The sequence below is a fragment of the Pyxicephalus adspersus genome, chromosome 4, assembly GCF_032062135.1.
Source record: "Pyxicephalus adspersus chromosome 4, UCB_Pads_2.0, whole genome shotgun sequence".
Lineage (NCBI taxonomy): Eukaryota > Metazoa > Chordata > Amphibia > Anura > Pyxicephalidae > Pyxicephalus > Pyxicephalus adspersus.
In genome coordinates this window covers 48,499,332-48,516,782 of record NC_092861.1, presented here as the reverse complement: position 1 = coordinate 48,516,782, position 17,451 = coordinate 48,499,332, and the positions used below count along the sequence as shown (strand labels likewise).

At 34.8% G+C, this 17,451-nt stretch overlaps 1 protein-coding gene across 1 annotated transcript; it reads right to left on the bottom strand.

Moving 5' to 3' along the window:
• Positions 1-5,626: 5,626 nt before the first annotated feature.
• CLDN11 (claudin 11) lies at positions 5,627-17,451 on the bottom strand. The gene is made up of 2 exons (XM_072408095.1): positions 13,638-17,451; positions 5,627-7,415 (listed from the first exon to the last, which is right to left on the bottom strand). The coding sequence occupies exons 1-2, from the start codon at positions 13,867-13,869 to the stop codon at positions 7,180-7,182; spliced, it is 468 nt and encodes a 155-aa protein (XP_072264196.1). The 5' UTR covers positions 13,870-17,451; the 3' UTR covers positions 5,627-7,179.

Sequence of the window (17,451 nt, the reverse complement as noted above, 5' to 3'; positions counted from 1 at the left end):
AAAAATCAACCTGTGTATATATTTATATATATAATTTGCAGCTATCAGGTTTAAATAAAAAATGCCAGTGTTAATTAATTCTCTAGGTTGGATGAAAAAAAAACTTTTTTTTTGTCTCCCATTTTCTCTTCCATATAGATCTTGCCACTAATGTATTAGAGTTTGATGCATTTCTTCATATAATTTCCCATGAATTTAAATAATACTGCTATACTACATATTGAATTCATGTTCCTTCCCCAGGGGCCGACAAACCTAAAATAATACATAGTGCTTATGTTTTTCAATTTTCATTCCTTCTAGGTTATTGAATGGTAGACATAATAGCAGACCTAATAAATACAGTTCTGGCCATGAATACACAATTGTAAATGAAAGAAATCATCTAGAGGACATTAGCTATTGATCTACAAATCCTAGGCTTGTCAACTGCAAAGCATTGCTAATGAAGGATAGGGAAAAGATAGTCAGAACAGACATCTCAAGTGTTATACCTTTGTCCATGAGCAGTGCAACACTAGTTGAATACCTAATATTATTACTGATGCCTAACGTGGATTCACAGAGGAAATAGCAGATGGAATATTAATAAGAAGGGATATTTGGTATAGGAAATACTCCGCTACTGCCCTGACAGTGCTGCTCAAGATGAACTTAGTTTCCTTCAGTAATCATTACAAATTTAATTTAATTAATTCTTTCACACTGTAGGTTATAGGATTTTAAAAATCCAAGTGAAGTTAGAAATAGTAATGTCAGAAAATCTTTAATTTAATTGTTTGCTGAACTCTTCACATCTGACTTAAAAAAAGTTTACTATTTTTGTATATTAAATTTACAGTTTAAATGTTACAGAAGTACTGTATCACTTATTTGCAGGAAATATATATTTTAAACCCAACTAAAGTCTGGCGCTTTTTTTGTGTTAGACTTTTATCTCTGCATGCTCTGCAACCCGCTATTGCTATTCTGAATGCATGATCAGTAATAATGCTGCTTCTTGTGCTCACATTGCAGTATATAGGGATATATGCAAGTATTGTCAGACCTGGTCTGGTATTGAGGGGTTCTTATAAAGCCTATTGGGCTGTCATGTTTAGATACCCTTTATTATATGAAGCATGACTATGAAAATGGAGTTTGTTAGTACTATCTCTGTCTGTGGCTTCAGTTGGTCTTCAAATATACAGAAAATTACCAAGGTGCTTTATTGTGACATTGAATATGAAAAACAGGATACAACTCCATTTTTTGTTTGTTTTTGCGCCTTTAATCAGCTTTTGATGTTTTTCAATAGGAATAAGCATATTCATATTCCGCACACAAATATCATCTGAGCAGTGCGGGAAATCTGCTGCCTGTGGCTAATCTTTGTGCTCTCAGCTTTTTCCACTTAAGTCATGTTATGTTTTTATTAATACCAAACACACACACATTTCCTATTAGCATTAAGCTGTAGCGGAGAGAGCTGGGAACAACACAAACTAGTTACATTAATCAGAGGGAGAAAGCACAGAAAATTATAAGCTCCTAAGATTTTCTGGCAGGATCATCAAATGGCTTTTGCATCTCCTATACAAATATAACAAAACACTCTCAATGGTATATTCAACAGACTAAAAGGCAACAAAGAAGAGAAGTTCATTGGGTTTACATTCACTTTAAAGACAGTTTTTTATATTTCAACCCACAGCTCTACAAACATTGTCTTTGAACTAGATACAGATGTGATAAACTCCTATAGTATGGAAGCTCGTTTTGTTATAAACAATGCAGTGTGCTCTTAGGCTTCTTATGTTCTGCCTCATTGTAACACTAAAAGGTGAACTTTTCCTTCACATAGAAAACTGGCTCACTTGGCTTTGCCCTGAATCAATGGTAGATATTGCAGCAGTGAGTTCAGGTACCAGCTATAGGGGTAAAAGTGCAGAATTTTAACACAGATTGGAAAATTGTTCAATGTCTATAGTCACTGGGGTAAGGTTATAATTGGTCATTGTAATTGCCCCATTTTTCTAGAATGAATAATTATTCACCTGCCTCCTAAAGTGTATTTAAAAGTGAATTAAATACATATTATTTTCTGGCCCCTAAACTATTGCAATTGTTGCGTTTTGGTACACTGGTTTAATGGGAAAATATTTTTGGAGATCAAATTATGGACTGTCAAATCCCTCTTTTTTTTAAACAAAGAATTAGTTTTAGTGTATATATATATATATATATATATATATATATAAATATATATCACTACTTCAATTGTTTTCCTTTGACAAATAGCAGATATACTAAATGATCTTGGTAAACTTATTTGACATCTGCCTTTCAACGGCATTTATCAAAATGCTGGTTATTTTCCTGTTAAATGCTGCAATGAATGTTATTTGCCTGATAATGCTGCAAATAAATGTAGTAAGTAACCGATATTAATCAAACAAGACATAATATGTAGCTTATTGAGAGGAGCCTATGCAACATTTAAATAACTGATGGTAACTGTTTTTTGTACTCATTTTGACTATTGCTACAGTAAAAAAAGATCTCTTACATAACCTCATGTTTCAGAGTTAGGGTTTAGTTACTAAGAAACTAAAAGCCTTGCCATGGCATGCAACTTGAAGTTACACAATCCTGCACAGTAATGAGGTCTCGGAACCAGGGCTGATAGTAATTTAGTCCAATAAATCAAAAGATGCATAAATGTGGTGCATTTCTCTAACCAGATTTCAAGCAGGGTCCAATAAGTACAGTGATATATATATATATATATATATGTATGTACAGATAAAGATGTTTGAACAGTTTTAAATATTGCATTGCATTGGTTTGTGTCTTTTTGTAATGGGTAAATTTAGAGATAATTAGGTCAATTTACTAATGCAATGTTCACCTATCAAGCAAGTGAATGTTCAATTTGGAAAAAAATTACTTTGCTAAGTCAATGGTAATGGTCAATGCCAATGTTTACAATTCTTTCACAAATAAAAAGTTTTAAATGTACTGTTAAAATGGTAGTAAATATAAAGTATATACTGTACTTGGTTAGATCTTTGACCTGAGAATAAGCAAATTGCTCCTGCTTAAAGATTACTTCTTTAGTACACAGCCCCTACACCAGTGGCTAACATTGTTTGCAAAGACTTGCTGGGGTACTCGGCATATGTGCCATTGTAAAAGGTTGAGCATCAAGTGCTTGCCGTCTCTAGTTCAGAGAATCCAGTTAAACAATTCTATCTGTATCTAATACAAAAGACAATAAACACATTTTAATTTGCATGTTAGCTAAAGGTACTACTGCAGTGAAAACTTATGTTCCAAAATTCAAATGGCTAATTTTATTCTGCAAACTGAGTATGAAGATGGCACAAATTGATTGGTTTGCTATATAGCTCAGAACGTATGTTTTCTTTAATAAATGTATCCCAGTGTTGGAGTCCCCACTATGGAAATCCTTCTTCTTGCTGTAGATTTATAGTTCTGCAGCTGGACAGTACCAGGCTGCCTGTTCTCCAGTCTTATTATGAATATTCTGTTTATGTTTCAATGCCAGTATGCTCTTCTACATGCCTTGTAGTTTTCTCTGTAACCAATGTTTTTGTCTATTCCTTTAAGCACACTTTTGTTGCTTTCTTTCTGCTACTGACAATGCTATATTTGTTAGGGGTTGTTATTTTTGTGGGTAAAAAGTCCCATTGGTGCACTGGACAATGGGCTATTGTTGTGTAAAGTAAGGGGAGAAATGAATTATATGCCTTTATTATGGAGTGACTTTACAAATGATTGTGTGTTTATTCTGTCCATCTAAGGCTACTGTCTAAAATACAGTTATACCAAAATGTGTATATTTTAATAAATGCATAAAGCTTTTATGTGTGCCTTTTATATTAAAGCAATTTCATTCATTTCCAAATCAGAATATAAATTACATGTTCATTTTTTGTCTAAAGCACAAATATATGTCATATGAAAAATGAGCGTTGTGGGTACAAAGGTAATTTCAAAGGGTCATTGGCTTTGCAGTGCTTCCACATTATGCCCAAGAGCTATGCTGACATATCACAGTGATATCAAGGTACAGGTATCAACAGTAACAATTTATTGCACTCAGTATGGGTACATTTAACAGGAGACACAATTAGTCCAAGCAAATACTGCAAAAACACAGCATTCACTGGAGCCTCATAAACTCGATAGCCAGGAGAGTCAATATCAGGGCACACAAGCTTGGGTATTATTACCATCTAATATTTTCGGAATAAAACCTAAAATAAAAAATACCCCACCATCATTTACACTGACGCCTTTTTAAACTGTCCATTTCCTCTAGGAAACAGAGACCTGTAGATATTTTCAGACATATCTGAGCTTATTCCTTGACGCAAACCGTAGCTTGTAAAAAGCAATAAGCCATAAAAGACAATCTCCCGGGTCGTTAGCGATTAAATTCTGAAATTAGAAGTTTAAATGGTTACAGTTAGGTAATTTAGTTGTCATATCTCCATTGCTCTTTGCATTGCCTTCCTGAGAAAGCCAAAAGGTATACAGGTATACTTGGCTTTTAGAAACAAGAATTATTATACCAGTGTTGTCAGCAAAGACAGATTTACAGGTAATCCACCTTATTGAAAGAAAGCTAGAGGTTTGAGTTTCATCAACCAAAAACTACCATGTAGATAATCCAGCTTGTCATTATTCCCAAGAAATGAATGAGCCTAAATATATTTAGCTCTTTGTTTAAAGGATAGTAGACACATGACAATTTTAATAACCAATTATTAAAATTGTAAAACGTTTTGTTTTATTTTATTATTGTATTTTACACAGAATATTGCTATTATTCATATACAAGGTATAGTATTCATCAGTAATATTTGTATAAAAAGGAACTGCACCCCAAAAATGTAACATTTTCTTTATCACATTCTCTACAAATACACATTATCTACAAATACTGTAAAATGTCAATTTACCTCAACAGAAAGTGGGGGTAAATCTTTTAATGAAACTTTGCATAGCAGTGAAATCTGTTCCTTTAACCTCTTTCCAAAACAAAAATATTGGCTAGGCATATACTTTAAAAAAAATTAATGCAAAAGGTTTTTGCACATAATTATGGATATGAAAGGCACATTGACACATGTAGATAAAGTGAGTGATCATCTAACAGATACTGCTTGTATATAAAATCATACAATTTAATAGATCATTCATTCTAAACCAAGGTTCCGTGAAACCCTAAGTTTCCTCCAGAAGTTGCCAGGGGTTCTTTTACTTCTGTCTGTCTTCCCATCTGATGGTAGCTGCATAGTTTGGGGGTCTAACTTCACTTGGCAGGGTCACAAGCAGGACCCCAATGATCTTTTTTTTACCTGTCTGTGAAGATTGAGTTTGGACCACCATCAACATAAGGGTATTTTTCCAATTATAATTTTTTTGGTTCCTTGAGGCCTTTTAATTATTTTAAGGGTTCTTTTGGGGTAAAGAATGAAACCCATAGTAAATAATTTGCCTGTAACAACTGCTTTGATGTTTAGAAACTACAATTCTTTCTCTTATTGAAGATCACGGTGCATTGTTTAATTAGGTAATAGGCCAACACACAACATTAAAAGCAAGACTTCTATACTATTTTCTTAGATTTTTATTACAGTTCACTTTATACATATTTCTGTAGAATAAATATTAATTCAGCCATGGGCAGTAATGATCTGCATATCATGTTTTCCTATTATCCCAACTGGAAACTGTAAATAATAATATTCTATGAAAAAATAACAAGACATCGATGTATTCCATTTATATCAAATTGAAAAGAGATTGAAATAAATTGCAGACAACGTTTTACATTTATTTGAAAAACCATTTATTACAGCAACATTTCCCTGACTTCCAGTCTTCACAGTGCATAATGCCAGGATTACCAAGGCTACATACATACAATATTTCCTAGCATCGGTAGCAGGCTGTGGTGAACTGTTAGTAGGCAGCTCCTACAATCAGTGTTTGTAGAGTTGTTCTCTAAGGTGAAGGACAGATAGAATTGTACAGTACATTGAGAGCTAGCTGCAAAAGATTACTACCAACTTGCAATCAGATCCCAGTTTACCATCCCATCAGTAAACCACCAAAAGAGACAAGTCTGCCTACAATTTTTTCAGTATGCGTTGCATCAGAATAGCAGTTGCTTATACATTATGTACTATAAACAAGAAGGAGCATTATGCATGTACAATAAATAAAGTTTTACTGAAAATGATTACTGGTTAACTTGTAAGATTGTTATTAAAATATGTGTATTGCTTGAATAATTTAAGTAAAATATACTAATACCATCTTACAAAATTTCTTTTAAATACTAGTACTGTATAAAAGAGTGAGAAAAGAGACACATTACGAGATGTTTAATAAATCAAAGTGTAACAGCAGTAGAAATCTGGATGTCTGGTGATATTTAAGAAGTATACAAAAAAAAATTGGAATACCAATACCATCCAATGCCAAGCACCAATAAAGTGAACGTGTTTGCACAACAAGGGCAGAAAGTCACCTAACAGCCTTCACTTTTCTAGCAACTGTGATACTGTAAGACAACACAGTAATAGAAGTGACTTTATGAATGGTATTTACTGAATGTCTTGTTCCCATATTCTTGAATAATGAAGCCCGCTAAGAAATGTTCATTTGTTTCTTAGTTCAGTGAGAATTTTGGACACAAAATGTTGTCTCTCTGGAAGTTTTATGCAGTTGATGGAAAAATAACAGAAAGAGCAACGAAGAACAATTTAAACATTTTCACTGCATGGTAGGTAATAAATTATATTTAATTCTAGTTTGATTTGATTTAATATATTTAATTTAGTTGTAAAGTAGTAATGTGGTTGCTTTACGATACCAAAGTTGTCAGAAAGGTGATGGAAGGTGGAGTTCTGCAATTAGGAAAGTTGTTAGGACACCTGTTACCTGGCATAGCTGAGATTGCCCTTTGGATACTTAATCCAGTTATCGTCAGTTGTTCCAGGTAATAGCTGCACTGACATTCTTCCATTAGGAAAATTGTACTTAATCACCATTTTATGGCACGTACAGTATATTGCAAATTAAGGCACATCTGTTATTATTGTCCATCAGCATGTTATACTGACAGCTCGGGGGAGTCAGCTTTACCTGACTACTTCATTTTTATACATTGGCACTCTTGGCATGGGTTGGAGAACCAGACCCTTGCGATGAATAATAAAATCGGTTTTCCATAAAAGCTTGAGACTCTCCTGTACAGCAAACAATAACTATTCCACCAAACAAACAGAATGCCGCTCCAATCCATCCAGCATATAGGGAATATCCGAAAGTCACAATGGTGGTTTCTTTATGAGTTGATACTGGGTACCAGATGGTGGCCATGATGGCACTCAATGCTACAAAGAGAAAAATAAAGAGCTGGATAAGCAAAATTGGTATTACAAATACTGAGTTTGATTTAAAACACAAAAAAGATAAGCTGGAAAAAAACTGATGAGAACACTAAGTCAGACAGAATATTTCTGTGCCTGCCAACAAATAGTACTGTTGGTCAGGGATGTGGAGGTATTAGGTTTGAACTATTAAATTAAGTGTGTGTTCTCCAATAAAAGTAGTGCTAAAGGTTGAGAGTTAACTATAGATAAAGGAGTAGAGTTGAGGAGCAGTTAATGGTTCAGGCAGGGGAGAAGGTTAAGATTTGGGGGTTATTTACAAAAAAATTCAACTTGTCCACCACCAAGAGTCCTATACTGATTTCACGATACTTGCCTTTAAACATACACTTATTTATTTTTTCAATAAACACATTATAATACACTCTTAAAAGCCTTTTTAAACTTCTACTACTGAGGAACCCATAAAACAATTTTCAGGTCTCTGGGAAACTCTGCTAGGACCAATTTATATGGGTTATTGTCAAAAAAAGCCTTTTAAATTGGTTCCAAAGAATGTCCCCCTTTTTTAGTGGTGGCTTTGCAGCTGGAGTCATGGAGTCATGCAGCTAGTTCTACCCAGTAGTGTTGGCTGCAGCACTATGCAGGCATCATTAAATGGGAGGTCAATCAACCACAGTTTAAGGACCCCCTAGCAACCTCTGGGGGGACCCCGGTTCTGAATGGCCGCTCTAAAAAGATTCTTTTTTTTCTAGAAACAATTAAAAAGTTTTACATTTGTAGCTGTGCATTAACCTTACAAAAAACTACACTTAGATCTAAACATCAGCAGAACAATGCTGCCACTCAATGCTGCTGACATTTGCAGGGTTACACCGGGGAGCGATTATTCTAATACGGGAGGCTATCGAATATGGAGGGAACTGGTTGTTTCAGGTCACAGACAACTTGCAACTAGACATATCTGCTTATCCTGACATTTACCATAAAGAAAAGTGTAAAGTATGAACTGTTCTAAGTGGATTTCAATCGGCTTTACAATATTTTAATTGAATCTGTCTGCAAAGTCAGTCAGTCAATAGTTACTTATTTAAATAGCATCAGAAGAGAACATATTCCACTTACTGATCCATATTTAACATTCAACTATTAAACATATTCACTTCTCTTCAACAGAAAGATCTGCTATACAAAGTCACTCAACTTAGATGTAATACAAAAGAAGTCAGAGTGAGAATATTTCTCAGAGTAATGATCAAACCAACAAAAGGTACCGGCGAAATATTTCAATACATTTATCACGTGGGTGGAATATGTTTATGTATATTTAAGAAGACTCAGAAATTCATTACCTTAGTAAAAGTTATCAGTGATTTGAGTTACATGCAGGTTTGATCACTAAAACTTCTTCCGTATAGGCAAAACAACATGTCTCTATTTTACCTCAAATCTATTATTAATATGATATTGCATTTATATAGTGCTGACATATTACCAAACATGAAATACAAAGTCATGTCACTCACTGCCACACAAAGGAGCTCCTAATCTAACGTCCCTACCATAGTCATATGTCAATTACACAGTCTACAACCAATATTAGGGGAAGCCAATTGACCTAACTGTATGGTTTTGGGAGGTAACCTGAGTGCCTGGAGGAAACCCGTGCAAACATGGGAAGAATATACAACTTCATGCAGTTAGCATCCTGAGATTAGAGCCTGGAACCTTGTGCTGCAAAAGCTTCACTTTTAAGAATAGATGTCAATAAATCAATGCAATTCATTCTTTATTTATCATGCATTCAGAACTATTGGTTTACCACACAGATACAGCCTAATATATACCAAACTATTCCAAACTGAATATAGTGGTTCAGGCCTGTTGGTCATCATCAGCACCGACTATCCTAGGATAAGCAATAAACACATTATTTTTAGATTTTTGATTGCTGTGAAACATGCGGTACCTTCTGTTTTTAGTGATTAGTTACACCAGCCAAAACCAGAAGAGTTGAAAAGCATAACAATTATTCTGTTGAGTTTCAATGCTGTATATGACCCTGCTGTGTGGCTGGCAAAGGCAGAGTGGTCTAAAATTCCAGAAGAGAGATGTAAAAGACGTATTGATTGTTACAGATAGCCATTAACATCAGGTATTTCTTCCAAAGCGTGTGCTGCCAAGTATTTTGTTGAGGGTGTCAATAATTTTGTCCAGGCCATTTTTGACATTTTGTGTGAAATGTGAGATTTTCTTCCCTGCTTTATTGTGTTCTTCCAGTGCCAACTAAAGAAATAAACATGACAATACCAAAGCATTTGTAATTGCAACAATTTTCTAGGAGAATTTGAACATTTTCTGACATAAATGAAAGGGTGCCAACATTTGTGGCCATGACTATATATATATAATTTGTTTTTATCTTACACCCACTGTGCCAAAGAGCATGTAAGGTGAGTATAGGGAAGGCAACTTATGCTTTATGCAGAAACGCTGTCTGTTTTCCCTGTATGTATAAGATGGCAGGATAAGGTAACATGGATAATGCATATTATCTAATTATTTTTTTCCTGCATATTATTTCAAATGCATTTTCAGTTGCTTTCTTTCTGAAGCCTGATCCTAATAGACGAGACCATTAAACCTTTCTAGAAAAGCATTTGTACAAAAGGAAAAAGTAATGATTTCGCCTGTCATTACTGATCAGCAGCCAAGAGGTGAATTGACCGGTGTGGGTCATGTTCACCTATTAGGAAAGTATCTGTTGTCTTGCAGCACCATACTGACTCACCGATGATTCATTCATTATATTACCTTGGACATTACTCATCCTTTTCCTGTGCCGATCACGAAGCATCAGCAGCAGGGTTCAGAAAGATGACCGCTTGACATAAAAAGAAATGTAAGTCTGAGCTATGTCAGCCTCAAAACAGGAGTATTGTCATTTATTATGAGAGGTAATTATTCCTAACAATACAAAATAGAAAAAGTCAACTCTATAGGTGACAGCTAAAAAGATTTCTGATTATTCACTGGTATACCCAGATATTAGGAAACATGAAACATATTTGTGGTTAACCAAAGTTTTGGCATAAGCACATATTTCTAAAAAGAATTCTGGTTTAAAGGGTAACTCTTCATTTAATAATACTTCTGAAGAACCCCCAGAAAAAACAGGACATACAAAGGCAAAGGACTAGTCACCAATACTCCTTATCATCTCCATGCAGCTGATCATTTATCCATTTACCATGCATTGTCCTACACTGTGGCCATCCTGGTAGTGGCAGGGTTTTGCTTCCTTATGTCAAAGTCTCCAGCAAGGAGAACAGTCATGAGCACAATATTAATATCAACAAGACAAACAATCAGAAGTGATCCCAAGCCCTGGATCTCACACTATGGATATATGGCTCTGAGGCTATAGGCACGGGAGCCCTTAGTCACCCTGACATGGGCAAGACACACAAGAAAAAAGATACATATATACTTTTACATTATAACTTAGATACAATAAATATTTCTTAAAGTTGAAATATGTTCTCTATAACAGCAAATGTTCAGTTCATAGTAACTGTAGAATGTTCCTAATAAACCTCTATTTCTTCAAATGTATACAGTATGTATGTACACTTATACCGTATATATTTTATTCATAGTATAGCATTTATCACAAATGTGCTCTTTCATTGTGATTGTTGTGTCTTTCAGCAGATAATGTGGACTAGAAAGCCTGCATATGTGATAGCAGTGACCCCATCTATCCACACTGTGTCAAGCTATCAGTTTCAGCTCCGGCTTTCTGACTCATTCTACATATTACCCGAGGGCAGTGAAATTATCAGTTTTGTATCTATTCTTTTTTTTTTTATTTACCCATTACATTTTTATTAGGAGTTTCAAATGTTTTCTGTATGTTTCCCTAATTTAGTTCAGCACTAAAAGTAAAACAGCCTGATTTATTCAGATGGTTGTGAAATATTGTCTATGCATAAATTTGTTACATTTTTTTACAACACACAAAACACACTCAGATCCCCCCTCCCCACTTTCCTTTAGATCGGGCTTTCCTAAAGTTCTTTTAAAAATGCTCAATCGGGCTGGTCATTACTGCAAAAATGGACAGGAGATTCTGCAATATTCATGGCCTGATGCCATGCCTTGTGATGGAATGCAGATGGGTGAGTCGCACATGTTTAGTTCCACATTAACTTTTTTATTCCATTAAAATAATTTTAAGGTTTTTGAAACTCCTGCTAAAATGAATTCATTGGTCGTTAATGGGGAAAAATGCCCTTTACAGTGGTGCTCAGAATGCCCTTCCTATAAGCAGCTAAAAGGACCCTGGTTGAGAATGGCTGCTTTAGATCATCCAGGACATACAATTCAGCTGAACAAAATCAAAATGTAATCAGCCAGTGCTGGGCCTTTGTAAACTCTGCATACTCAGTGCTATGGATGTACAATTCCCTTTAGTCCCTTTATAGCCCACCTCCTCAACAAGCCATATTCATGTATTCACATTCCCCCATTGCCTTCTCTCCCCACCATAGGTCTAGCTCCATTGCTCCTATATAGTGGGGCTTTCAAAGATTTTCTGAGAATCTCCCAGAATGGAAAATAAAAGTTTACCTGATCAGTTACTGGAGCCAATAGGAGAGCAGGTACTCTATGTAATCCTCTTGGTTGAAAACCTACAAACCATCTCACACCAGAACCTCCTCAGTTTGGGACCAGGAGCTATCAGAAGGCACTTGTCACTTTCGGTGACAATCTCTCTCTAAATATCTGCTTTGGCTTATTGCTTAAACCGACATAATGCTTTTTACTATAAATAATTTGTATACTTTGTCTTGTAAGTGTCTGAAAGGAAAGAAACATTAAATATCTCTGTACTCCCTCTACATTTTTCTTCCAAAGAAAACATCATTTGAATGAAAGCCAATATGTCTGTAACTACATTTTCTCATTCTTTCATTATGTTAATTATATTTAGGACGAAAATGCATTCATATGTGGAAAAAATGCCTTTTATTGTGCTTCCTTTGCCTGACAGATGGTTACATCCTATCATGTAATGCGATTTAAGTCACAGGAAACGACACCAGTTGACTGACTGAAGCTGACTTCCTCACATAAGGGGACATAAATGTAATGCTCACATGAATATATCAACATCTGATAAATTTATTGCTAAAGTTATAGGTAATGTCATATGCATGTGTTCAGTTTAAAGAAAAACTTATATTATATATTAAAAGCTAATATTTTGTGCCAATGATATTTTACATAAAAGCCTTAACTATAGTAGTAACAATGATATCAAGGTTTTTTGTTTGGATATAAAATGTTACTTCTTATCTATGATGGGTATTGAAGGATAAAGGAGGGGGATAAAACTGAATAGGCAAAGAGAGATGAGTGGGTAATGGAAACTGCATCATGAAAGGGAACAAAAAGAAAATATAAAGGCGTTTTTTTTTTATACTTTAGCCACTGAACTTTGTAGACAATAGGCGTATGTCTGCAAATTGTTAGAATGAGCATGGTGAACAAAGAAAAATAAGTCTAACACTCCATCTGCTGGATGGAAATCTTAAATATACAACATTCATATGAAGTATTTCACATTTACTTGATAGTAAGAAAAATGTTTTTTTTCGCTGTGAGCTGAATATCTTTGCTTGCTTATCTTTTTTAAAAATTATTACTTTTTGAAATTTTATATACAGATAATAAAAAGTCACACAAATGTAGGTAAGACATCAACTACAGATACATATAGAAAAAATAGTACAAATCAATATGAATAGTAAGTTACCAAAGTGACATTTTTATTTAGCTGCTAGTATCATAATAAGATTGATTCAACCAATAATGCATTTTTGTAATGTCTAATAAATATATATTTTCTAATTTTTTAATTCAAGTTATTTAGCACACCAAATCTTGTTTCTCCAAAGCTACCTGTAAATTTCTCTGTAATGACTACATGAGATATAATATTCTATAATCTCTTGTAGTTTGGCTTTTTTGGTACCTATACACTCTTGCTGATTATCGGTTAGTCTAGCATATATTATTCTGGTGTGTCATTATTTTTTTATATCACTCTACAAACACATATACCACTATATTGACACCAGTCCCCCACTTTGTAACCATACCAGGTACATGAAAACAACAGAAGAGCATTTCCAACTGTGCATTTCCTCATTAGCTTACCCAAAATGACGATTAGCACTCCACCCAACAGAAAGCGCTTGTGTTTCTCTGTTCCAGGGTCATGGCCCATTCGGATGCAGGGCATGGAAGAGAGAAGCAGGAAGACGGCTGGAAGCCCCAGGAAAGAGCCGGTTATCATCAGGGCACGGGCTGCCTGGATATGGGCTGTCAACAGCAAGAGGATACATTTTACTGATTGATAAGCATTTACAAACACACCTGCAAAAAGCATTTCTTGCAAATGACTAATAGACGGGATTACATCAGCACCACACACACAAATGCACACATTTTTTCTGCACAATTAATTATATACTGACATAGTGGAAATACATTATTTATCCAGTGTATGTATATTCACCAATACTACTTTTCACATCAAAAAGCTCCAAAAAAAAATCCATTCACAAAGCTAACACACCAACATAGGAAACCATATTTTCCAAAAAGTGACAAATAGGATGATAAAGACAGATGGTTTACCTGCAGCTAATGGGCACTTTCAGGGTGGCTAAATTTTAAATAATGGTGAGTTGAGCCCATAATTGACATTTTGTTCACAAAAGAATTTAAATTTTATTATCCAACCACTGTCCACTGACAGAATACCATAAACCTTCCTTGACCTCCTGATGGTATGGTAAACCTAAGGGTTTATATAACATATATTTATATTATAAAGTCATGTTTCTTTTGGATATGCATTGATCGTATGGCCTAATTTTTGTGTTTGCATGGTTGCAATAGTAGTTTGTTAATGATTAGTTATTTAATACATGGAATTTCTCTATTGGACTCTATCAAATTAATTAAAGCAATGATGTATTCAAATTAAAAAACATTTTTTTGTAAATATAAATCATACATTTTTCTCTTAAGGTTAGGTAGACCCACCATTTAATGTTAACTGTGTGGCCAAGTATAGGACACAAAATAATAACATATTTTAACCTCCAACTTAAGACATTCTGCAAGGGTTATTACAGCAAGTGAAAAGTAAAAAAAATAAAAAAAATCAATAAAAAACCTTTTGTGACCATTGAAAGAAAGGTTAGAACTTTTCCCAGGCTGTATCGTTATTGAACATTTAAAGATTGAAAAGTTCTTTATCAAAGACACATGCAGCAAGAAATCTAGTTACTTTAGTGGAAATGGAACTTCTGCTGGTCTCTTGGTATTTCTGCTTGTCATAGGACAGATGTTCTAACTCTTCCCTACTCTATTCAAAATAAAAAAAAGAAATTCACATTTTGGCTGGACTTGAGACGCTAAGTGAATCAGTGAGAAGAGAAATATCAGAACTGTTGGCTATATTTGTAAGAATGTAGGCTGTCCTCCTATTCTTGGAACAAGCATGCAACTCCTCTATACTTTTTTCAGAACAGTCAATCACTAAGCAGTACAGCCAAGATCAGGATAACTTGAAGCCGAAAGAAGTCATCAGCAAGTCCCCAACATACTTACAGTCAAAGGTTCACTTTAAAATAAAGCAATAAAGAAATGAGTTTCATTCTGCCACTTAGACTTGGTTGCTGAGGACAAACCACTTCCAGTTCATTAGGAAAGCCAGGTATATCTTCCTTTTACTAATTCTGCCTTTGTAAAACAGCCACATTCATCATAAAGGTATTGATATTGTGTCTGAAATCTTGTTGCCAAAAATGCATTTCCAGCAGTCTGGAGTTATAATTATACACATTGACAAGGCGTCTTAGCTGTTATATTTTGACAGTCCCAGACAGCCTTCAATATTTTCTCTCTGCATACAAACAAACAAAAATAATGCCAAGCTCTTGAATCTCCCGTCGGAATTCAATAAAGGTCGACTTATGCAATAGATTTCAGTACTGCTTAGAACAACACATGTTTTTGCAGTTATCATTGTATCTGAGAACTCTTTGTTCAGTGATTGTGATTTATTTCTTTTTGGATTTGTTTCCCATAGAACACTATTTACTGAAAAGAAATCTTAGCATAAAAAACCTAGAGCTGTTCTTCCAAATAAAAGACGACTTTTATTTGGAAGTACTGCTAACCAAAGGGACACTGTGCTTCTCAAAGCTATATAGTCACAAAGACAATCTTTAAATAGTAACTGAACTGTGAAAGTTAGGTAGAAATAAAAGGACAAATTGCCAATGTTACCTGTGAGCTCCCTAGATGTCTTTTTCCCATTATGAATCTACAGTATAATGTTCCACCATATGTCTCTGTGAGGAAACCCCATTTCAGCGAAGGTAGAGCTTTATATTCCCCTTGATGATTGACGATTTATTAACTAGTGGAGGAATGTTCATAAAACAATAAAAGGTACAGAATTTTACCCATGATTACCCATAAAGCTAAAGCTGGGAGATCCTTGCACTTCACGTCTTAAGGCTTTTGCTCCAGCATGGAAAACAGTGAACAGCATATTAGTTATATCACCGTCTCTCGGTGCGTATAGTATATAGCCAGCAATATCTTAGACAACCATACTCTTCAGATATACAGATATACACAATATGTGTCGAAACTGTTTAACCTCAACCAGGGCAGTAACTTTTGGTGGAGTTATGAGGTGATGGGGGACCCCAGGTGGTTTATGGGATGTAGTTAAAAGGCCTTCAAGGACCTGCAACCTCATTGACGAGGACCTGGATTATATCTTTGTTGCCTCTGGTTGTGATTTGATTTTTTTTTAATATTTATAAGAAAGGAAAAGGATGATGTTGGTTCTGAAGTTTTGTTCAAGTTATTATGTTATAACATATACTATTTAGTAGTGCACAACATGAGTGCTTACATGTTTGGTAAAGTCTATTGATATGGGCAGGGTGTGGGTCAAATTGCAAAAGGGAGATTGGGGAACCATTGAGCTATAGCAATCAAGCAGACTCAGCCCATATAAGCTGGATAAACTGATATTTTTTTAAAGAAAGCCCTATTGTGATAAAAGTAAGTAAAAACAAAATTATAAAATATATCACATTTCTTTATGTGATAAGATAAAAAATGAATGTAATCCCCTTCAAAAAATGAATTCTCCCATTCTGCAGGTGCACTTCCTCCATAATAAATGGACCTTAGTGGGAAAGAAGTTGTAACCTCAACAACTTCTTGATAAGTGCAAGAGAATATATACACACACACAAAGACTGGCTGCCAATCCTGCCATGTGGAGCTCTTTGTTAGATCTGTTTTATTCATTTTAAATTCAAACAAATTTCATTGAAAAGCTACAGTAACCAAGATAACACTGTACAAATGATCTGCCTTTAGTATTATTGATAAGTAACTATAAGTGAATAATATTATGTCCTATTGTTTTTTGTTATTGCTTGATAAGAACGCAGCCCCACACTTTGTTCAGATTCCACGCACCTGACAAATGGTTATTTCTTGCTTGGGGAAAGAAATTTTGTTTACTCCAGAGCATTAGATATTTCTGTGATGTTATCAGTATTGATAATGACACAGAAAATGAAGTGCACAAGCTTAGCATTGTGCAGAAATCACTAGAGGTATTGATTTTGTAATCCTTCTCATGTCAGTACATATACCAGGAGGGTAACACAACGGACAACAGAGATGTTACACTAAAGGGATGGAATCTTGACTTGCATGGATAGAAGCTTCATTTGTACTTGTGGTCTCCTGACACAAGAATGTTTAATGGTACTGTTCCATGCAGGATGATAACGTCAGCCCCGACTGCTGCTAATGTCTGCCTTTGTTCTACCCATACAGCACTAATATTGATGAAAACAGATACAACACTGACAGCCAATGTGTACAATTCATGACAAACAAAGCACATTGTTCATATGGCCTC

Bases quoted from the DNA above. Each gene is read 5' to 3' on its own strand.
- CLDN11 (XM_072408095.1), bottom strand. From the start codon at position 13,869: ATGCTTTTTGCAGGTGTGTTTGTAAATGCTTATCAATCAGTAAAATGT. The intron at 7,416-13,637 runs GTAAGCTAATGA...TTCTCTTTGTAG, and splicing joins AGTGCTAATCGTCATTTTGG to CATTGAGTGCCATCATGGCC.